The sequence below is a fragment of the Symphalangus syndactylus genome, chromosome 3 (genome assembly GCF_028878055.3).
Source record: "Symphalangus syndactylus isolate Jambi chromosome 3, NHGRI_mSymSyn1-v2.1_pri, whole genome shotgun sequence".
NCBI classification, from domain to species: domain Eukaryota; kingdom Metazoa; phylum Chordata; class Mammalia; order Primates; family Hylobatidae; genus Symphalangus; species Symphalangus syndactylus.
Genome location: NC_072425.2, coordinates 13,878,898 through 13,901,277, shown reverse-complemented (window position 1 = coordinate 13,901,277; position 22,380 = coordinate 13,878,898). Strand labels below are relative to the sequence as shown.

The 22,380-nt window shown below is 58.0% G+C and overlaps 2 protein-coding genes across 3 annotated transcripts in view; both read right to left on the bottom strand.

Moving 5' to 3' along the window:
* Nucleotides 1–5,050: 5,050 nt before the first annotated feature.
* Nucleotides 5,051–8,369, bottom strand: QRFP (pyroglutamylated RFamide peptide). Its single transcript, XM_055270682.2, has 2 exons — nt 8,012–8,369; nt 5,051–6,177 (listed from the first exon to the last, which is right to left on the bottom strand). The coding sequence occupies exons 1-2, from the start codon at nt 8,108–8,110 to the stop codon at nt 5,767–5,769; spliced, it is 510 nt and encodes a 169-aa protein (XP_055126657.1). The 5' UTR covers nt 8,111–8,369; the 3' UTR covers nt 5,051–5,766.
* Nucleotides 8,370–12,446: 4,077 nt separating this feature from the next.
* FIBCD1 (fibrinogen C domain containing 1) overlaps nt 12,447–22,380 on the bottom strand; it is a 38,477-nt gene continuing 28,543 nt past the window's right edge. For both annotated transcript variants that reach the window (XM_055270680.2, XM_063636808.1), the window contains 2 exons: nt 17,474–17,653; nt 12,447–16,562 (listed from right to left, as the gene is read on the bottom strand). In XM_055270680.2, the coding sequence (XP_055126655.1) occupies nt 16,303–16,562; nt 17,474–17,653 (440 nt within the window). In that variant the 3' untranslated portion in view covers nt 12,447–16,302. The remainder of the gene's footprint in view (nt 16,563–17,473; nt 17,654–22,380) is intronic.

Here is a 22,380-nt window from a genome sequence, read left to right as displayed (position 1 = left end):
TCCTTGGCAGATTGCTTCGGCCTGTGATCCTGCCCTGTTGTTCTGAGCCTGTGTGGTGGGGGGTCCGGGATGTAGTGGGTTCTGGTTTCCCGATGGGGCTGGGGCCCGGCATCAGGTCTTACAGAGCAGAATGGTGGCAGGTTGCCCCCAGCTGTCCAGGGCCTCTGCGGCCTGGGTGCCCACAGCCATCTTTCAGGCATTTGCCCTGCTATGCTCGGACCCTTCCTGTACCCTTGGCACTTACCTGCCGGTAGCCTGGCCCCACCAGCATCACTGGGAGTGGGCTATGCCACCATACAAGCCACATCTGACTGGCGGTGTCAGGCTGTCGCAGTGACGTGGAAGTGGGGTGAGGAGGTCACGTCCTGTGCTCCTTGCTGGCTGAGGGCAAATCCCTCCCCACGTGCGCCTGTTCTCTCTCCACCTTTCTGCCCTAAGCCCCCAGGTGCCTTTACTCACGCATGTTCCTTGAGCCAGGTGTCTTAGATCTTTGTATGGAAGAGGAGGAGCGGAGGTGTGCTGGCCTTCAGGGCCTGGGAAGGCCATCCCAGACTGAGCCCCACCGCCCTTTCCCGGCTCAGTCCCCACCGAGCTGACAGCTTGGAAAGGGGCGGTTGGGAAGTGAGTAGCACCCTCTGATAATGATACTGATCAGGCCAGCAGGTTTGTCAGGGGTGCAAATCCTGCTCAGCAGAGCATATGAAGATCACAGCTCGGTGAAGCTCCACTCGAGAGACCTGGAATGAGATGTGCTGTGCGGCGGGTGACAGGTGGAACTCCAGCCGGGCCGGGGCTGGTGGAGCCCACTGCGAGCAGTGCCAGGCACCAGATTCTCCCCCTCTCATTTCACAGGGACAAAACCAGGCTGGGGCCCCCAATTTCCTTGCCGGTTGAACCACAGCTGGCCACCAGATCCACCAAGCCTGGGGCTTCTCAGGGCTGTCCTTTGAATGGCTGCTCCTCCCAGGTCTGAACGAAGACATAGGACAACTCTGGTGACAGCCACAGCTGGCAGCCGCTTCCTCGTGTCAGATGTAGACAGTCACCCCGCCCTCCCAGCGCTAAGCGCTGAGGCTGTGTGTCCAGAGTCAGCTTCTGCACGTGAGGCCAGTTGGTCACACTGGGCCAGTGTGGAGGAAGACGCCTCTCATCTCCCAAATGGGGATCTTTCATGGTTGTCACCCGAGCTTATAAAGCTTAGTTTAGTCTAGCCGTTCTAAGACAGTGGTTTCTTAACCTTTTCTAGGTCACAAAACCTCCTGAGAACCTAATGAAAACTGGATCCCAGCCCCAGAAAAATGCACCTGTGTGCACACACCCAGCAGTTTCCAGGTCATTGCGAGTCCTGCCTTCGAGGTCCATTGTTATTATTTACAAAACACCAGCCTAAGGTATTAGACATTTTCTTAAAAGGCCAGGCAAGGTGGCTCATGCCTGTAATCCCAACACTTTGGGAGGCTGAGGTGGGTGGATTGCTTGAGGCCAGGAGTTCAAGACCAGCCTGGGCAACATATACCCCATCTCTACAAAAAATACAAAAACAAGCTGGGCGTGGTGGCATGCGCCTGTAGTCCAGCTACTCAGGAGGCTGAGGTGGGAAGATTGCTTGAGCCCAGGAGGCGGAGGTTGCAGTGAGCTATGATCATGCCACTGGACTCCAGCTGGGGCAACAGAGTGAGATCCTGTCTCAAAAAAATTTTTTTTCTTTTTTTTTTTTTTGAGACAGAGTTTCGCTCTTGTCTCCCAGGCTGGAGTGCAATGGCACAATCTCCGCTCACTGCAACCTCCGCCTCCTGGGTTCAAGCGATTCTCCTGCCTCAGCCTCCCGAGTAGCTGGGACTACAGGTGCACGCCACCATACCCGGCTAATTTTCGTGTTTTTAGTAGAGACGGAGTTTCACCATGTTGGCCAGGATGGTCTCAATCTCTTGACCTCATGATCCACCCGCCTTGGCCTCCCAAAGGGCTGGGATTACAGGCGTGAGCCAGCACGCCCAGCCCGCCACTTTTTTTTTTTCTCTTTTTTTTTTTAAGATGCAGTCTCGCACTGTCACCCAGGCTGGAGTGCAGTGGTGCCATCTCGGCTCACTGCAAGCTCCGCCTACCGGGTTCATACCATTCTTCTGCCTCAGCCTCCCAAGTAGCTGGGACTACAGGCGCCCGACACCACTCCTGACTAATTTTTTGTATTTTTAGTAGAGACGGGGTTTCACTGTGTTAGCCAGGATGGTCTCGATCTCCTGACCTCATGATCCACCCGCCTCAGCCTCCCAAAGTGCTGGGATTACAGGTGTGAGCCACCACGCCCGGCCAAGCCCACCACTTTTTTTAATGAGAGAGTTTTTGTTACTGTCCTCCTCTGACAGGCGAGGAAGCTGAGAGGCTCAGAGATGTCAAGCAGCTCGGCCAAGGTCACACAATATGTACCAGCTGGTGCCTACCACGGCAGCCTAATTGGTAGACAGTGCAGACAGCCCCAACAGGACCAGGAGAGAGCTGTGCCCAGGGTCAGATTCTTCCCTCCACAGTGGAAGAGAAGGAGCCAAGTATTACAGCCAGCCCAGCTCCTTGGGCCGCAGAGATCATTTCAGGAGGCCTTCCTAAACGGAGTGCCCTGGGGAAACAAACTCTAAACGTCCTCGTACAAGAAGACATTAGATGAGACCAGGCTGACCACAGTGTCCCTGTCAGCACTGCCCTCATCCCTGGGGGTCACCTAACGTCTTGCTCCCCTGCCCCCACACTCCAGTTGATATCGCTGCTGTAATCAGGGAAATCTCTGAGCTCTTTTTCTGGGAGGGCATTTCCGAGGGGCCAAGGAGCTGCGGATTGGAGGAGCACCAGCAGCACAGGGCATGCCCCTGCTCCCTGCCCAGAAGCTGGAAAGTACCATGTCAGGTTTGGGGTCTTCAGCGAAATCTGTCAAGCAGCATCTTTGGCACTAGGGCAAAGTTAGGACAAGGTGGCTTCCCTCTTGATGACTACAGCAGCTGTCTATGGCTGACTGCCCCCAGGAGCCTGTTTTGTTTGGGGTTTTTTCTTAAATATTTTTATTAATATTTCAAACATACAGGAAAAGACAAATATTTTCCATTCATCTTGATAGCTAAATACTTTTAGATCTACACACCAAGATGAAGACCGCCTTGTGTCTTGGATAAATGTAACGAGCAGATGCTGGCAGCTCACAGGTGCTCTGGGCTGGAGGAGTTAGAACTGCCGGGCCAGGTGGAGTGAGCCAGCACCGCTCGGGGAGGTTCATCTCTCTGGTTCCAAAATAAATGTTTTCTGGAGTCTCACCTTCACCCTTCTGGAGAGGGGTAATCTTACCTGTGGAGGAGAGAGTGAGGGTTGAGGGGGCGCTGGGGTGGCATGAGAGGCCCAAAGACCTTGATAGACACGGTGGGCTTGGCACCAGGGCACGGAGTTAAAGAGGAGGCTTAGCCAAGCCCAGCGGGAGCTGATTTGACAGCAGTGCCCTTAGCAGCTTGATTGTTCGGATTTTCAGGGCTATTGAGCTGAAGTGTACAAGCAAACTGGAAAGAAAAGCTTTGTTGGGTTTTTAAAAATGATAGAAGTATAATGACAGCATATCCACTGCTTTGAAGGCGTCCCCCGCCCCCGTGTTCTTTATCTCAGGTTTCTCCATCAAGGTTAATCTAATCCTGCTAAATTAACAACCGGCCAGTGCATCCCCAATGAGCCCGTGGAATGTGCAGGGTGGCTCAGCCTCGGTGTTCTCTAAAGTACTGGCCGTGGGTGGCTCCTTGCTCAGGGTGCAGAAGTTGGCAAGTGACGAGTGGCCAGGGGACCTTGCGTCAGGGTGTCCCTCTGCCCTCAGCCTGCTGTGTTTCACCCGGTCTCTGGTGAGCACATCTCTGGCTGCTTTGCGTGAATGAGCCAAGGGAGGGATATATCTAGCTTACTGCCTCCCCCTCCCTTGAGCCAAGCAGAATGGGGCGCGTGAGCATACCTGCAGTGAATGAATCATCCGTTCACCCTGTGCCAGGGCAGTCCTTACAGCAAGGACCCCAGGGATGTGTCCGTCCCCATCAGTGTCATGTTAGCAAGCGGTGACAACATCCCTTTGCAGGAGGCATCCTGAACCACTCCGTCCTCAGACAGTGGCAGAGTCCAAGAGAACAGTGTGTCCCACCCCACCCACCCCCACCTGCCTCAGGAATCATTGTTGTGTCCCCATCACAGCAGCCCTAAGACTCAGGGCACATGCGCCAAGCCTGGGGGGCTAGTTTCTGTGTGGGAAGCAGTGGGGAAGCGGTGAGGAGCTCCTGGAGAAGGCGGCAGCTTTCATACCGGGTGATGTTCTGACTCCAGTGTTCTCTCCCGTCTCAGCACCCATTCTGCTCCCCAGTCAGGTTGGTTCTTTGTGGCTCAGATCTGTCACCCTTTAATGAAGTGGCTTTCTAGCTGCCAAGGATTGAGAGCTGCTACTGAGGAGTATAAGTCACTAATAGCATGGAAAACACTGTGAAATACTCCAAGGTGCCAAGCTGGGCCCAGCCCAGTGTGGTTCTAAAAGGCTAATAAAAATCCACCAATTAATTGTGACAGCTCAATGGGAAATTATTCAATTGTGAACAGGGGCAAGCTGCAGCTCGAAAGGAGGAGGGGAGGGGTTGCCATAGTAACATCAATGTAAGTTCTCATCTCAGTAGCGGAAGCCAGCCCGGGAGTGAGCAGCATCCGACCGCCGCCTCTGACATGGGATGGGATGCAGGAGACACCAAAGGCGCGTTTGAAACGGATGCTCCTCCTGGCCCCGGGCCTGCAGCCACTCCCAGCTGAGCGTGGGCTCTCCCCAGGGCAGAGAAGTTGTTTTCTAAATGTTCCTTGCTCTTAGGAAACCTAGGAAGGAGCAGCCGAGTGGAAGTGAAAAGCACATGTACTGTGTTCCTCCGCCCCTTTGACCGACTGCCAGTTACGGGGATCTAGAGGAGGGGTGTTTGGGTCCAGTCAACAGGAGCTCCATCTCCCAAAAGGCAAGGCACCCAGAACTCAGACTATGGGGGAGGCCAGCATTCCAGTATGGTTTTGCAGTTGTCACGACTTTTATTTGAAAAGATACACATGACATATTCTGATTTTGAACATGTGAAATGCAACCTTGCTATAGCAAAAACGGATTTCTTCCCAACGCATCTCCCAGGAGACTCCTGGCCAGGCTAACACTGGGCTGCGGAGAAGGGCAGCGGTCAGAGGGGCAGGGAAACCACAGCAGGGGCTTCTTGCCAGGGGGATCTTGTGCTCATGGGATGGAGAAGGGGATTGGGTTCTTTTTTCCCATTTTTAACTTTCAGAACCATCCTCTGTACCCAGTGGAATGCACTCATTTGCACTCTGATGTCAGCCACAGTCGTCCCTATAGAGACTGTCACAACTTTGATTACCCAACTGTAAGCACTCAGCCCGCTGCCTCGCTCTGCTATTCATACTCATGGCCCAGCCACAGCCTCAGCTCCGTGCCCCTGGGGCCAGGGGGCTGCTCGGAGTCAGAGCCCCAGGGGAAGAGAGAGGCTGGGACGACTGAGGCTCCAAGACAGCCTCCTTTTTGACACTGCCTAGTTTTTTGCTTCAGCAAAATTGGAAATCAAAAGCACACACCTAACCCGTCCTACCGTGGATCGTTCATCGTAACCATGCCTACATCATCTGGGTGTTGTGGTCTTTGAGTCTGGGGGAGAAGGCAGGAGTGAAGACAATGGGGGTGAGTCCAAGAAGCCAATCCTTCCAAGGCGTCCTGGCCCTTCACCGCCGACCGAAGCGGAAGCTGAAGCCGCCTTTCTTCCTGCTGTAGCCATTGAGCTCCTCAGCCAGGTTCCCTAACGGGCCGCTGGCCTTCTCCCCCGCAGCACGGAGGAAGCCGGTGGCCTCGCTGCCTTCGTCCTGCCTCCTGAAGCGGAATCTGCAGCCAGCATGCTCTCTGCTCGATGTCTGCAGCCCCCTGGCTATGACAAGCAGGGCCTGTGGCTGTGAAGCTCTCAGCCACCGAGAGGAACCCCACACGGAATGGGGTCGGGGCCCCGCGGCCAGGTCGGCCCAGCGTTCTCCGGCTCCGAGGCCACCCATGGCGTCTGTGGGCTGTCTTCTGTGCAGTAGAGGAAAGCAGGTGCCCAGCAGCAGGAAGAGGAGGCAGACCAGGGGGTAAGGCCTCACCATCTGACCCAGAGGAAAGAGAGGCAGAGTTACAGGCTGCACATGTGGCCAAGCGCAACTCACCAAAATGTTTCCCCGGGACAGGCCGCCAGCATAGATGTGAGCAGGGGGCTCAGCGGAGACCGGCTTCCGAGCAGTGCTGGGAATAGGCCACTGTTTTATTAGCAGGATCAGGAGGTGATCGTACCAATTAAGCAGGTTCTTCTCCTGCAGTCCCCACGATCTGCCTGCCTGGGCAGCTTAGCACTGTAAATCCACCGCTGCTGGGTGGCAGAGCAGTGCCCAGGCAGCCCCGGGACAGTCAGCGAATTTATGCTCATTTTTCTCTTATTATAAAATGGCCGTATCATTGCAGAGCCATGGGGTGGAAAGTTAAAAGCATCAATCTCCCTTAGTTTTCAACTTGATAATAAATGGGTCTAGCTATGCTGTTTAGCTGGGACATCCTGCTAATGTCTCTTTCACGTGGGAACGAGTTGCTCCTGAAAGCCAGAAATAGATTGGATGGTCCTGGCCTAATTCGGACACCCACCTGGGAAGGAGCGTGTGGACGCCGCTGGGGCCTGGGCACTGTAGGTCTGCCAGGCTCTGAGCTAAGAGCCCACACATGTGATTGTACTTCGTAGTACTCCTGCTTGGCAGGTCCTGCCAGTGCCACTTTTTCAGGCAACAAAACTGTCAGAAAAACTGAGATTGCGCCCAGGCCACACAGCCAGAAAGTGGAGGCTCTGAATTCATGATTCTAATGGCCGGACGGCTTCTTCAAGAAGCATACATATCTGCTAGGTCCTCCCAACCCTCCTATTTCACAGGGGTGGCGTCGGTCTCAAACAGCTGAGGTGACTTGCCCCAGATCTCATGGCCTTATCAGTGCCAGAGCTGGAGTTCAATCCCAGATCTAACTGGGCTTGACTCAGGAAGGTGTGCCCTAACTCCCTACTCTGTACTCCACATGGCACTCGGGGGATCTGAAACCCAGCCTCCTGGAATGAACCTGCCTTGGTAACACTTGCTCCCTTGTCTGGCAAAGGAAGCCTTTTTGACAATGACCGCGGGGGAGCTGGAGCTGGCTTCTCTGCTGAGTCAAACTGAGGCTAGAATAGAGAGCACCGGCCCTGGAGAAGACAGTACAGGAGTCCCCAGAGCCCTTTCCAGAAATGGCTCCCTTGAACACATTTCAAAGAAGCGAGCGCAGCCAGGAAGCTTTTAAAAAAATAATAAATGCAACCCCACTTTCTACCCAAATCCAGTTCTTCTAAGCTCTTGTCCCCCAGGGAGGGAGTGACCTCTCTCACATGCTGCCAGGAAAGCCTTTCCATCAGGGCGCAGGCAGAGTGGGGGCTTCCACGAGGTGGCTTTCTGCAGGGGCCCAGCCCCATTCCTTCCTCCCCACAGGAAGCACTTTGCTGACTGCAATGTGGACCAGGGACTGTTGCATCCTGGGAGCCTCTGGGTGTCTAGAAAGGAGACACCCTGACACAGAGCAGGCCCTGAGTGGCCTTTCACCCCTTTTAGGGATTCTTACACCCTTTCAAGAATCTGGTAGAAAGTGGGGATGCTCATCACTGGACAGGGGCCCCAGCAGGAGTCAGGGCTTCAGGCCTCACAGCCAGGAAGCGGCAGGAAAATCACAGGGGTGAGCCTGGGTCCCAGCCCTGGCAGGGCAGCCGTGACCAATCTGTGCTGCTCTGGGCTGTCAGCAGGTGAGGCACTGGTGTCCCCCCTCCGGGCCCTCCCTCCCTGTGCTTCTGTGTGCCCTCTGACTGCCCATGTCCGGCTCCTGCCCGGGCAGGGCCTGAGCTGGAGTTCCTGCTGGGGACAGGGCGGCTGTGCTCACCGTGTGGCTGGGACTGCTCCCAGGAGGGCTGGCTGGTGGATCGCTGGGCTCCGGGGCTGGGCTGGGCAGAGCTGCTCTGGGTCCTCGTCCAGGAGGCATGGCCCCTGGGCTCTCCCTGCTTTATATGGCCCGCGGTGCGCTTGCTGCTGTGCCGACTGCCTACTGCACATTCCTGACCCTGGGATTCCATTGGGGACGCCGGTGGTGAAGGGGGCAGTGCTGACTGCGTTGATAAAGAAAACCCAACACAGGATGTGGTCTGATGAGAGGGCAGGCGGGCTGCCCTTTGGAGGAGAGCGGACAGCATCATTAACTGCAAATTGCAGGCACAGACCCTCGAGTCCCTTGGCGGGGGTTCCAAGCCCACCCTTCACCCTAAGGGTCCTGCCTTTGTTGGGTCGGCACCTCACGCTCCGGAGAGGACATGGGGTGAGTGGACATCTACCCCTGACACACCTACTGCCTAGCTTAGCAGGATGGCTCTCACGGGCAGGAAAGCCAGAGAAACCCATGAGGCCCGTGTTTCACAGGCACAGGGTTGCGCAGCTAAGCCAGGTGCACCTCCCTGGCAGGTGGTGCCCTCAGCAGCCTGTTATCCAGGAACCAACCAAGGGGGCACGGCAGATGCCCAGGACAGCAGTGGAGCATTTGCCTGTGGCCCCCAGCCCCTCCCGCCCCATGCCCTAGGCGGCCCCCCACTGTCGCCGAGGGTCACCTCTGGGAGGCCAGCGGGAGGACCCAGCCTCTCCTCCTCGCCTGGCAGAGATTCTCCCTCCACTGAGAGCGGGCAGGGGGGTGATGAGGCGCCCCCTCCCCACCACTGTTGGGAACTGAGCACAGAGGACCTCCTCCAGTCTAGGGGCCCTCACCCAGCTGACCTACCCCTGCATCCGGGGTGCTGGGGGGTCAGAAGTCGTGGGAATAGAAAGCCTGTGGACACTTCCCCAGAGACCTGAGGAAGGCACTGGAATCTCGATCCCCCTTCGGGGCTGAGTGCCCAGGTTTGGGCGGAGGATCTGTGGATTGAAGCCGATGACTGAGCTGTGCTGACCAGAACTGACTTCCATCCCCCAGGCCGGGGCTGCCTCCGATGGCCTGAGGTGCCCCTGTCCTGTGTGTGCGTGCGTGTTATGCACCCACATGAGTATGTGCACACGTGTGTACACGTGTGTGTGTGCTCGTGAGACGGGAGGTGTGGTGTCCTTCTGTCTCCCTGGTTAGTGCTGGTTGATTCTGACAGAGGGTGCTGGTTATCCATGGGGCACCACCCAGGGTGGGTCCCTAGTGCGCTGTTAGCCTGGACCGGATGCCTGCCCTCTGGGTGCCTCAGTGCCCTGTGGTGTAAAATGAGGTTTGGGTTCCCAAGCTGTGCGTTGCAGAATTCCTCAGGAATGGCCATGGAAGTTGGGGAAGGCAACATGGGGTCCAACCCCACAGGCACCCCTCTGTCCCACAGGCACCCCTCTCCCCTACAGGCCACCCCTCTGCCCCACACGCACCCCTCTGCCCTACAGACACCCCTCTGCCCCACAGGCCACCCCTCTGCCTTACAGGCCACCCCTCTGCCCCACAGGCCACCCCCCTGCCCCGCACAGGCACCCCTCTGCCCCACAGGCCACCCCCCTGCCCCGCACAGGCACCCCTCTGCCCCACAGGCCACCCCCCTGCCCCGCACAGGCACCCCTCTGCCCCACAGGCACTCCTGTGTCCCGCACGCGCCTCTCTGCCCCTCAGGCCAAGCCCCACTTTCCTGTGTTTGACGTGTTGGGCTCCCAGAAAAGGTTCTGCTTTGAAACCACTGGGTCCCAGAGTCCTTTTTCAAGACTGAGGTCTGTGGCTCTGAGGTGGCCACAGAATGTCCTGCATGTGAGGGGCTGGTCTGGGGTGGGAGCAATATTGGGGTGAGGATGGGGGTCCCCACATGGCCCACATGTTCCCCAGCCTCAGGTCCCCGCCTGCCCCCATTAGACGGGTGCCTGGAGCCCAGTCAGGCGTTGGATTTGGCGCCAAACCTGCCAACTCCAGGGACTTGCCTGGTCCCCTCCACCCCTGGAACTCCTGGACAGAAAAATTGCTTTCAGATGCCCTTCCTGGGCCCCTGGAAGCATCTGGGTTCCCCCACCTCTTGAGCAATTGGGGGTGACAACTGTGCCACTGTTTGCCACCACCAGCCGAGATAGGCAGGGTCTGGGCTGCCTGGACGCACAGGGTGGCCGGGGCTAGATCAGTCCAAGAGTGGCAGTACCCATCGGGGCGGCTTCCAGCGCTGGAGGCTTTTCCTGCTGTCGGGTAAATGTAGGGAGGCGACGCGCGAGGGTGGTGGGGCTGGTGGTGCAGGAAGCTGCTCTGGGGGTTGAGTCAGTGGGCCACCCTCGAAGCCTGTGGGGTTCCCTGGGAAGCTGTCCTGACACAGGTCCAGGCCAGGTCCCCGCACGGCCAAGCTGACCAGCAGCCCCTGTCTGGAATTCTCAAAGTGAGGAGGCTGGGACTGGAGTAACAGTGCCTGGTTGTGCTAAGCCCAGGACCTGGCCTCGCAGACCTCTCCCTCCCAGCCCCCTTTTAACCACGTCACTCCCGAACTGGGTTCCGCACCCGGCTCAGCCACAGCCAGCCTCCACCTCACTGAGCTTCCGATTCTCCACCTGGCCTGGGGATGACAGCAGTGCCCGTGTGGTGGGGTGGGGTTGTCGGGGTGGCATGGTGCCCACCAGGCAGTGTTCACTGCTGCTGCTGCTGGGGAGGGTGCAGGCTGGTGGTCCCCATCTAAGCCCGGGTCCCCTGGGCTGTTGGCAACTGCTGCTTCGGTTCTGCTGGCCGAACTCCTCCTGCCCTGGGAAGCCGCTTCCCATGCTGTTGGGCACCATTTCTCGCGTAAATGCATGAACCCTTGTGTGAGGACCTCTGTGACTGAGTCCTTCAACCTTTCCAGGAGCTGCCTCAGGTTGGTCTGGTGGTTGCCAGAAAGGGGTTGAGTTGGGGACACCTGCACCTGGGGTGGGTGTGGCACGTGAGGAGGCAGGTGGCCATGACTGTGACTTCTGCGGCCTGGCTCAGGAGTCCCATCCCCAGGTGTCTCCACCTCTGCCCCTCCCACCTCTGCCCTTCCCACCTCTGCCCCCAACCTCTGCCCCCTCCCTCTTCTACCCGCCCACCTCTGTCCCCCCACCTCTGCCCTTCCCTCCTCTGCCCCCCACCTCGGTCCCCCCACCTCTGCCCCCCCACCTCTGCCCTTCCCTCCTCTACCCCCCACCTCTGCCCCCCCCACCTCTGCCCCTCCCTCCTCTGCTCCTCCCTCCTCTGCTCCCACATCTACCCCCAGCTCTGGCCTCCCACCTCTGCCCCCCCACCTCTGCCCTCCCTCCTCTGGCACCTCCACCTCTGCCCCCTCAAGCTGTCAGAGCAGCGGGCATTGTGCTGGCTGAGTGAAAGTCCATGGTGGAGGGAAGAGTGGGATTCGTGTTCTGTGAACCTGGACTTGGAAACCTCTGGCCGCACAGGGGGGTGTGAGACTCCCCGGCTGCCTGCCCCCGACAGGTGCCAGACGGAGGCTGAGCACAGGGCAAGGCCACTGCCACTCTTTCTACTGGCCCCGTGCGGCACCTCCAACACAGGCACTCGATAAATATTGGATTTTATTAAATAAACTCCGGGGATTGTTTTATCCGTAAGCCTCAAATTGGTTTTATGAATAAATAGCCATTGGGGACTGCTCATTCAATAAAGTGTCTCAGTTCCTTGGAACTCTAGCCCCTGCCACAGGAGGGACCCACGGGATAGTTTATCACCCCGGGGACCCGGGAGGGATGCACCGATGGAGCAGGCCCTGGGTTCATCCTCCAGGGCTCAGGCCCCGGGAGGACCAACCCAGCTGGGCGCAGCTTGTGCAGGAGGCAGGCCCTGCGTCCGCCTGACCAGGCCCAGGCCATCTTTGCAAAGCCCAGAACTGGCCCAGTCAGAGGGTCTTGAGCAGCCCCAGTGGGTCCAAAGCTATCTGGGAAATGCCTTTTGGCTGCTCTAATGAAAATGGTGGCTGGGTGCAGTGGCTCATGCCTGCAATCCCAGCAATTTGGGAGGCCGAGGCGGGAGGGTGGCTTGAACCCAGGAGTTCAAAACCAGCCTGGGCAACATAGCTAACACCCCGTCTCTACAAAAAGTAGAAAAAAAAAATTGCTGGTTGTGGTAGTGCGCACCTGTAGTCTCAGCTACTTGGGAGGCTGAGGTGGGAGGATCGCTTGAGCCCAGGAGTTCAGCGCAGTGGGCAGTGATTGTGCCACTGCTCTCCAGCCTGGGTGACAGAACAAGACTGTCTCTAAAAATAATGATGAGAGGAGTTCAGGGGAGACAGAGCGAGAGGCAGTCCTGGAACACGTGGGTATCTGATCCACCCAAGCTCTGACATGAGGCGTGGAGTCGGGCTGGAGGCGGAGACCGGAGCTGGGTCACCACGAGACTTTATTAAAGACAGAACGCACAGACACCAAGTGCCCACAGCCTCGCCTAGCGACGCTCCCATACCAGGCTTCCTCCGCCAGTCGCTGTGCTGGCCCTCTGAGCTCCCTCTGCAGCCCTGGCCAGCGCTGTGTGGCCCGAGTCAGACACACCTGTCAGCGCATGGGGGGGCCAACGTGGCCAGCCTTGGGCCAGAGCTCCCGACACTCCCTACAAATCCCACCGAGGCCCGACCTCAGCCCTCTGGGTTTGCCAAGTCCTGCCGGCTGCTTGGGCCACACAGTTTGGGGACCCTTGTCTCTGAAAGCAGATGAAGAAATGGAGGCCCTGGGGAAGCCCGGTCCGCTGAGGCCAAAGCTTAGTGTCCTGTCTCCTTGTTCTGGGTTCTGTGTGTCCCCTGCTGGGTCCTCCTGCCAGTGCATTGCTCCTGAAGTCACAGGACGGGGGTCTGTCGCTGGCCACGAGCGTTCTTCATGTCCCCTGTCCCCCCCATCTCACACAGACAAATGGTACCTCTCCTCTTCCTTCCCCTCCCTGGAGCCAGCGTCCTCGTGGTTTGAGATGGTTCAACAATCCTCCAAATCTCTGCCTGCTCAGACACGCCCCTGGGTGACGGGGCCTCCAGAGACCCTGGCTCCCAGCTTCCAGGGCTCTGGCCCCAGCCAAGCCAGCCAGAGGTCTGTGTGGATGAGGACAGGTGGCAGGAAGGGTAAGGGGGACCAGGGGGATGTGGGCACTGGCGATACAGCTTTTGTCCCAAAGACAAACATTATAAAACTGATTTACATGCAGCTGCAGGGGAAAGCCATTTGAGAACGGCTCACAGCTCTGTTCCTTTGCTGTTCTCCGGCTGAATGTGCTGAGGCCACCAGCATGGAAACCAAGGTTCCTTCCATCCTCTGGACCCTGGTGCTCAGGCAGTCAGCTGGGTGGCCTTTGGTGTCACTCTCTGAGATGTGTGCGAAGTTTAGGGGAAAGGAGGAAGGCCACTGGCTGAGCCACAGAATCTACCTGTGCACACGGAGAGGCAACAGCGCAGGTGTACCGCCTCCAGGTCCCAGTGTGGCGATGCAGAGACCCCTCCCACTCAGCTTACTCCCCTCAAGTGAAGCAGCAGGAGGAGGCTCAGTCAGGCGGCATTGTGGGATGGAGGGCCGCAGGCATCCACCCTCAAATTGGGCCCCAGGGCACAGGGTTTGTGGCCCGTGGGTCCCAGGCGACCCTGTGCACACGCTAGCCCTTGGCCTGGTCACTCAGCCCATAGGTCTCGAGCTGTCCCTCGCCCAGGGCTCTCCCAGCATCCTCATCCTCCTGTCTCAGATGACAGCCATTTGCACTGGTATCAGACTGACTGTAGGCTCTGCAGGGCTAAGGTGAGAGGCTGTGGCCCGGAGCAGGTGCGCAGGGACCGTTTTTCCCCAGTGCCAGCCTTTGAAGGTGCCCCTGGGGAGGGTGGGACCAGTGCGCTGGCCTGGGCCCTCCCCACCATGTCAAGCTCCGTGCCCATTCAGCCGGTGCTTGGTAGGGCCGTGTGCCCTCTCCTGGTCTGGGACAGGGCCTCGTGCTCTAGGGCAGTAACAGGGCTCTAGAAGGGACAAGCATCTCCAGTGCAGCCAGCCACTGAGGACAGATGCTGCCTGGACCTGGACCACAAGCTCCCAAAGGCCACCTCCACCTGCCCCCAGCCCCTCGCCAGGCTCCAGCCATGGTGCATCTGTTCCGCAGCCAAGCCCTGGCACGAGGGCCCCGGTGCCTCCTGCTGCACCCACACATCTGTGAGTCCATTAACTTCACACTCACCAGGAGTCTGTTTGATGACACATCAGAAAGCGCTGGCACTTTCTAAGCAGTCGCCGGCATGGGGAGGCTGGTAGCTCCCGCCTGGGGCCTGTTGGTGGGGGCTCCTGGGATGAGAACTCGGGTCCCACCCCAGCCCCTGCAATGTGACAGGGTGTCCTGGAACCCAGGTGGTCTGGGTGGGCTCCCTTGGCTTCTAGATGGTGGGAAGAGGAGCCGAGGAGGGGTTTCCCTTTGAATCTCGTGTGGTCATTTTACCCACATCTTGCCCCTCGTGGCCCCGCACCTGGCCTGCTCCATCCACCACCCCGGCCACACTAGGCTGCCACTGCCTGATTCTTGGCTGTATCTCTGTCCAGCTGAGGACCGAGAGGGCAGGGACCAGGTCCTGTCCAGCACTCAGGGCAGGCTGGACCCACGGCAGAAGGAAGCGCTGCAGACATCTGCGCATGTGGATGACCTGGTGGCGCTGGAACAGACGCCAGGTCACACGGCCTCTCCCACCGCCCCCCTAGTGGTGCTAAGTCAAATTTATTGTTTTTTAAGCACAAACTTCAGCGGGAGGGGAAGGGAGAACGGAACCCCACACCCCCCAGGCACCTGCCATCGGGTGTCCTTTGGAGGAAGCCACCTCTCCTTCTGCCCGAGGAGAGGCTGCTAGGCAGCTCCCCAAGGCTGACTCCAGCCCTCTCGGAGGCCCCCCATCAGGAGGCCTTGGAAAAACCGCCCTGCATCTGGGCCTGATGCAATGCACGCGGGTCCAGGGCTGCTGAGCAGACAGCTGAGGACCTGACTCCAGCCCTGCCCTTGGGGCTGCTGGTCCTGGGAGCCTGTGAGTCTCACCCCTGTGTGTGCGCACACAAGGAGCGGGGATGACAGCGTGCTGGGTGTTGGGAAGATTCAACGAGAAAGTGTCCAAGGTGGTGCCTGGTCTGGTGCCCCAGTCGCCCTGACCCCATTTGCCCGGTGAGGTGGTCCCTGTCCCTTGACCACTCGCTGGGCCTGGCCTAGGTCCAGGTGGCCAGAGTCACTGGCAGGGGTTGGCCTCCCTGTGGAGACAGCCGCCTCAGGGAGGGGGTCACCACCCCCAAGGCCCTCCCGGGAGGCCTCAGGACCCTGGAGTCCCTGGGAAATTGGTGGTGGGGTGGTACAAGCCTCATCCCAGCCCTGCCTAGGCCCCAGCCCAGAAAACCAAGAGCTTCCCATTAGCACAGCCCAGACTCACGGTGCAGGGCCCCACCCACCTTCCAGAGGCAGGAGAAATGGGATGGCAGCCAGGAGGACGGCCGGGGGCTGGGTGGCGGATGGGTTGGGCCTCATTTGAGACAGAGAGCAGGTGGGCACAGCAGGTAAGGGGACTGCAGACCCCAGGCCTGCCGGGGCACAGGGTGGGTAGCCTCCAGGGAACTGGCCTCAGCCTTGGACTGTGGGTCCCCAAAGGCAGCAGCTCCCCGTCCTGGCCTCAGGGCATGGTAGGGTGGGGCCACCCAGCCCACAGCCAGGCTGAGGCCCTTGGGGGACAGGTGGGTTCTCTGGGCACCAGGGAAATGGGGGTGGGGGTTGGCATTGGGAGGGCTGGAGGATACTGGGCTCAGACCTGACCTCAGAGAGACCTGACGTTCCCCACGATCTGCTAAGAGGACTCCAGGGGAGCTGTCTGCCCCCTGCTCTCTGTCCCCGTAATGCCGGGTGTTTGGGTGGGCAGAGCAGAGGGCTGCCTGGGGCAGACTCCACCATCCTGGCCAGGGGACGGCAAACAGCACAGGAGTCACAGTGGGGGCAGGCAGGAGTTGGGGTCGTCAAGTTTGCCAGCCCCCATCAGCAGAGGCAACAGATCAGTTAGCTGCCAAATGGAGGGGGTGGGGATGGTGAGAAGGTGATGTGTGACTTCACCTGCCCACGGGGCTTCGTGTCAGGGATGGCCCGGCCCCTCCCTACTGGAGAGTGGGTCCGCCAGGCACAGGTGGGTGGAGAACATTCACAGAGGAGTGAGGTGGGGTCAGGGATGGGGCGATGGGGACCAGCAGGGCCAAGGGCAAGGCGCACTAGCGGTCCTCCCGGACCGGCCGGATCTTCATCTCGGAGAACTTGAGTGAGTACTGCCAGCCGGTCCAGGAGGACCACTCCACACCGTCGGCATAGGAGGCGTGTGTACCGCGCAGGTACTGCCCATTGAGGTTGGACGTGTGGCAGTTGCGGTACCACCAGGCGCCGCGGTAGAAGGCGGCGCAATTGTTCTCTGAGTGGTCGCTGTCACGGTCCTTGGTGGTGAACCTCATGCCGCTGTGCTTCAGGAGGGAGTCGCCTGCACGGGGTGCACACAGGTGTGGGCACGGGGGGCACAGGTACGCCCGCTGGTGTTGCATGTGTGAGCAGACACCGAGACACTGCACGTGAACCTGGACGTGAGTGCATACACGTACGCACGTGCTCTCACACATACACACTGCTGTGCACGCGTGCACGCACACCTGCCCCTCCACACTCGGGTGTGTCCATGCAGCTCACACACACGCAGTCCCTCCTCGGGTGTGCCTGGGGCTGCCCCTGGGTCTAGGCGGTCTCTATCCCTCCCTCGGCTTTTCCACATTCCCTCTCCTGCCTCCCCCTTCTCGGCCTGAGAGGGGGAGCCCAGCCCATGGGGGTCCAGCCACCACACTTTAGAGACCCAGCGGACCGGAACCCTGGGTCTCCTGATTCCTGGCTCTGGGCTCAGTTTCTTCATCTGCAAAACGGGAAAACACTCCAGGCTCTGCTGGCTTCGCCTTGCAGGGGTGAGGACCAAGCAGGACTTGGAGGTGGAGGCAAGTAGCCTTGACCCTGACCCCAGAGGGCCGAAGGGCATAATTAACATTATTATGAAAAAACGAACAGTAGATTCACAGAAGCTCATTTTTTATGACATGCAACTGAATCAATTGATGAAGACAGGGATTGAGGAATCCTTGGTAGGGAAGAAAATTTTCCCTTTTCTGTCTTGTTCACTCTTCCAATTTGAAAAATTTATTACTTAAAAAAAATTTAGATTGGTTTCAGGCCTCTGATTGTGATGTGGGGTTGGTAGTTTATCAATATTTGTTATTTTTCAAAAACCTGATTACTTTCAAAGGGGGAAAAATGCATTAGCCTTCATCATTTTGGAGGGCAGGACCTCCCCCGTCCTCCATCCTCCCAGGCTGCCCCCCTTCCCCATCCCTGCCGCAGCTGGAGCCTCACCTGCAGTGCCGGAATAGTCAGCCACGGTGAGCGGGTACCCGTCTTCCTCAGGGTCCACGGAGAACAAGCCCACGCCAAAACTCCCGTAGCGGGCATAGGCCGTGCCATTCTCAAAGTCCTCCAGGTCCACGTGCAGCTCGTAGGCAGCCTGTGTGGTCAGGGCGTGGACCCTCTTAAGCCCTGAAGTCGGGGGGAAAATGGTGGGAGAAGCTGAGGGGCATAGGAAGCAACTCCCCAGGGAAAAATGATAAATGACAGCTGAGCTCATGCAGTTGGGGACAGAAAGGGACAACCACCAAGTGCCTGCAATCAGCCGTGGGCTACTTCCTTCTTCCTGCAGGCCTGTGTTGGGCAAGCCACTGAGAACCGACAGTTTTCGTGTTTGGTTTTCTCTGTTCCCTTTAAGTGGAGCTGTGATGCTTTTCAAACGTTGGGGCTCTGAGCTGGCGGGAAGACTGCAGGAGGCGGGAGGAGGTGGGGGTGACAGCACCCTTACCCAGACTTCAGCCAGAGCCAGACAGGATCCAGTGTTCGCATTTTCCTAAACCTGGCCTCTGGGCCTTTGCACATGCTGTTCCTTCTGCCAGGGATGCTTGTCCCTACTCCTCCTCACTTGGTTACCTTCTGTTCATTTCTGGAAGGCTGCCTGACCTCCCGTCAGCGTTGAGGACCTCCTCTGCCAACACATGTGCCCCTGTGGGTGTTTATCTTTCAGGGTCCCGGCTGCCTATCTTGTCAGTTTCCCCGCCAGTGTGGAATTCCCATGAGAGTGGTGTGTCCGACCCAGCCACTGCTGACCCCAGTGCCTGGGGTGGGGCCCGGCACAATGGTGCTCACCCAGCGCTGGCTTAGTGGATGGGAGGCAGCAGATGGCACCCTCACCCCTCTAGGCCCGCTCTGTGCCCTCATCCCACTCTCTCCCTCCTGCTATCCCCGCCCTACCTCAACTCTGCCCTGCCCATCCCTGGGGTCTCATGCCAGGCCTCCCCTACCATACACACACATGTGCTCAGACTCCCAAGATGCTTCACTGCTGGTGTGGTTACACTTGATTAAGAGGGCATTTAATGAAATGATTTACAAGTTGGTAGCAGCGAGTGGTATTCCATCCGCTTCTCCCTCCTGCCTGCCTCTCCGTGGCTCCAAACCTCCCAGGGTCAGTGTGTGCCGGCTGGAGGCTGTGCGGATCCTCCCCCATCCTGCCTGGACAAGAAGCCTTTGGTCCCAGTCACCAGGTCCAGGGACCAGGAGCAGCCGCTGTGGGAGAAGTCGCAGCAAAGCTGACCACACGACCCACGTTCCTTCCTAAGGAGCTGCCAGGCATGGGCTTTGAGAGCCTAGGGTCTGCACCCAGTGTCCCCACCTCCCTGACTCTCCTGCTGCTGAGTCTCAGGGCAGCCGCTCTCCCTCTCTGGGTCCCAGCTCGGCTAGCACAGGGCTGATGTGAGGGGCCAGGAGAGCGTCATACACAAAAGGGCAGGCGGGAGGTAATCATGACGACAGCTGCCACCTGGATGGCACTCCGAGGGCCCAGCACCGTTCTCAGCCCTTCGTGCAGATGAGTGAATCCAGTGGAATTAGAGTGAGTCCAATTTAATTACAGAATCTCTGGGCAGCTCTTCTGTCAGGGCTGGCCCACTGCACACATTATCCAGGTGCTGACTGCTGCTTCCCTAGGCCCCGGGGAAGGAGTGCCTATTACTCCCTATTTTATAGGGGAGGAAAATGAGGCCCAGGGAGGTTAAGGAGCTGGCCCAGGTCACGCAGCTGCTGAGTGGCATTGCTGGGATTTGAACCCAGGCAGAAGGGCCCCGAATCCCTGCTGCTATTCAGACCTTACGCAGAACAAATCAGATGATGCAGGAATAGGGAGAGAGGGAGACCGGCCCTCCGGGGATGCTTTTCCCACCACTAATTGGCCACTGGGGCCCAAAGGCCACCATTAGCCACTCCTCTGGGTTGAGTGACAATTCATGAGCCGTGTCCCGGGGGCTGCTAGGCAGGACGCCCGAGGGAGGGGTGGGTGGGGACCTGGGGCCTGGGCCCCTCTCCGTCCTTCCTCCAGTCCATGCCACCTCCTCCCTCCCTCGCCTCCCTGCCCTTGCTCTTTGGCTTTCTCCAGCTCTCCCAGCTTCTCCCTGGCCTTCCAGGACCACCCCCAGCCACGTTAGCTGTTCTTCCCAGATTCCCTGGGCCCCTGATCCAACTCCTTCACCAGCTCCCAGCTCAAATTGCAGAGAGCAAGAAAGAGGGCTGATGGCTTGAAACAGACAGGAAACCATTAAGACCCTAAACTTAACATGGCCACGCCAGTGGACTTCCGGCTGGACTAAAGCTGTCAACCTAAAACAACACTAGAAAAACAGAAGAAAAGGCCAGGCACGGTGGCTCACGCCTGTAATTCCAGCACTTTGGGAGGCCGAGACGGGCAGATCACGAGATCAGGAGTTCGAGACCAGCCTAGCCAATATGGTGAAACCCCTGTCTCTACTAAAACAAAAATTAGCCGGGCGTGGTGGCGGGCGCCTGTAGTCCCAGCTACTTGGGAGGCTGAGGCAGGAGAATCGCTTGAACCTGGGAGGTGGAGGTTGCAGTGAGCTGAGATCATGCCACTATACTCTAGCCTGAACTACAGAGCGAGACTCCGTCTTAAAAAAAAAAAAAGAAAAAAGAAAGAAAAACAGAAGAAAAAATAGAGGAGACTTAAAAAAAAATAAAACTAGGAAGGAAAGGAAAGGAAAGCAGGGGCTAAAACCCAGAAAAGATAGGAAGAAAAGGGTGGCAGAACTGAGTGCATAAACATCTTAACTTTCTAGGAAATAAATAATAACATGACCCCAAAAAAGAAAAAGAAAAAGCTGAAAGACAAATGGCCAGAAGTTAATACCTATCATGTGTTGGGCAAATGATCGATAACCTTAATATATAAAGAGCTTCCATGACTCAATAGGAAAAGACAAAGCACTCATTGAGAGGGGATGGGGAGGGTGGTGCTGCAGAGGAGGGACGGGCGCTGTTGACATTCCTGTCGGCTCGTCTGCAGGATGCTAGAATCAGGACCTGCTTAAATGCTTCCTCCCGCACCATCTGCAGCTGCTGATAGATTTCAATTAAGATACCATGAGCACGGGCATCACCACTGCTCCAGGGGGTGGGTGGTGGTGAGGGCATGCCTTGGCCCTGCCGCCTTGTCCTTATCTTTACCCCCAGCTTGGGGAGCCTGAGGCAGGGTCTCCCTGTCTCCCCTCCTTCCACCCACCAGGTTCAGGGATGAGGCAAGCTTGGTTGGGCGCCAGTGTGTAGACCCTGCTGGGGCTCCCCGACCCCAACACACGCAGGCTTGTAACAAGGGACCTCCCTTTCCTGAGCCTCAACTTACTCATCTCTAAAAGGAGGGGACGACAGCAGGGCCCCCAACTAGGTGGGTGTGAGGCTTTGGGGACAGTGCATGGGAAGCGTGTAGCTCGGTGCTCAGTGGGTCGGGGGTCAGCATGGGGTGTGGGCATGAAGTCCACACAGAGTGTGACCTTCCCAGTTGTTGGCAACCCTTGGGGACCAGGGCACGGCAGGTCGGAGAGGGCCCTGCCCTCATGGGCCCGGGTGAGGAGGGGGCATGGGTGGCAGATCTTGCCCAGGGGCCTCCATGCACACAGAGGAGCGGCCCTGCCTCGCCTCCCCAACCCTGCCTTTGGGGCCCCCGACCCCCCATCTTCCAGGGGTGTCACTGAACATGCTCACAGGCCTGTAGCCCTCCTGACCCCGGCTGGTGCCCAGACCTGTGCTCTCAGCCTCTCAGCTGGTGCTTCCCGCCAGCCACGCCGGCCCACCCTCTCCTTCCCGCCCAAGCCTCCCCCTACCAGCTCTGACCCTGCTCGCTCACAAGGGAGTTCCTCAGATGTCCACACCCTTCTCACCCTCTCCCTCCCCCACCAGCTCTGCCCCGAATTGGGGAACTTGGGGAACTCCGGAGATGTCCTCACCCTTCTCACCCTCTCCCTCCCTCCCACCCAAGGCGCCCCCTCCGCTGCCCCCCCCCGACCCCCGAAGCTTGTGGAACTCCCTGGATGTCCGCACGCACCCGGGGGGCTTAAGTGCAGGAGGACACTGTGGGGCATTCGAGGCCGCCCAGATGACACACGTCCCCCAGCACCCGTGCGTTTCATGTATATTCAAAACCTGCAAGGGAGTGACTGCTCCCGGGGGTACAGCGTTTCCTTCTGGAGTGAAGAAAAGGTTCTGGACCCAGTGGCGATGGTTGTAATATTCTGACTATACTAAAAACCATGGGGTCATACGCTTCCACACAGGGAATTTTGTTGTATGTAAATTATATCTCAAGAACAACCAGAAAAATCCACCTCACTTCAAGCCATAGCCACTTCCCAAATATATAGGTAGATAGGACCTCAAAGTTGTGATTCTTTCAGGATATTTTGTTAAGATAAATACTTTGTTTAGGTAAATGAAGTTTTGTTTAGAATATTCTGTTTAGATAGTTAAATGTTAAAAAAAATGTTAAGGACTTTCAAACATTTTAAAATACTGAGTGAATTTAAAGGTAGGTAATAATATTGACAGAATCTTCTGAGCTCCGACTTTGTGCCAGGCAGGGACTGTGTCCCAGTGGCAGGAAGGCGTGCAGTTGCCTCCAGGCCCAAACAGGAGCCCTGGCTGGGAGCACCACTGGCCACTCTTGGGAGTTCCATGCCTGGTGTCCCGGTGCCGGGTCCTCCTCTGTCCCCCCCGCTGCCTGGGATGCTGCTGACCACCTCCCCAAGCTTGCTTGATTCAGGACAGCCAGCAGATCCCAGGGCGACCCCGGCAGGAACTGGCCTCCAAGGGCATGTGGGACCCTCAGCCTTTATGAGCACTGGGAGCCCACCCACGCCGACACTTCCGTTGGCAAT

Coding starts and splice junctions, on each gene's coding strand:
- QRFP (XM_055270682.2), bottom strand. CDS start 8,110: ATGCCTCCTGGACGAGGACCCAGAGCAGCTCTGCCCAGCCCAGCCCCG. Junction 6,178..8,011: donor GGAGCAGTCCCAGCCACACG/GTGAGCACAGCC, acceptor CCTCTGGGTCAG/ATGGTGAGGCCTTACCCCCT.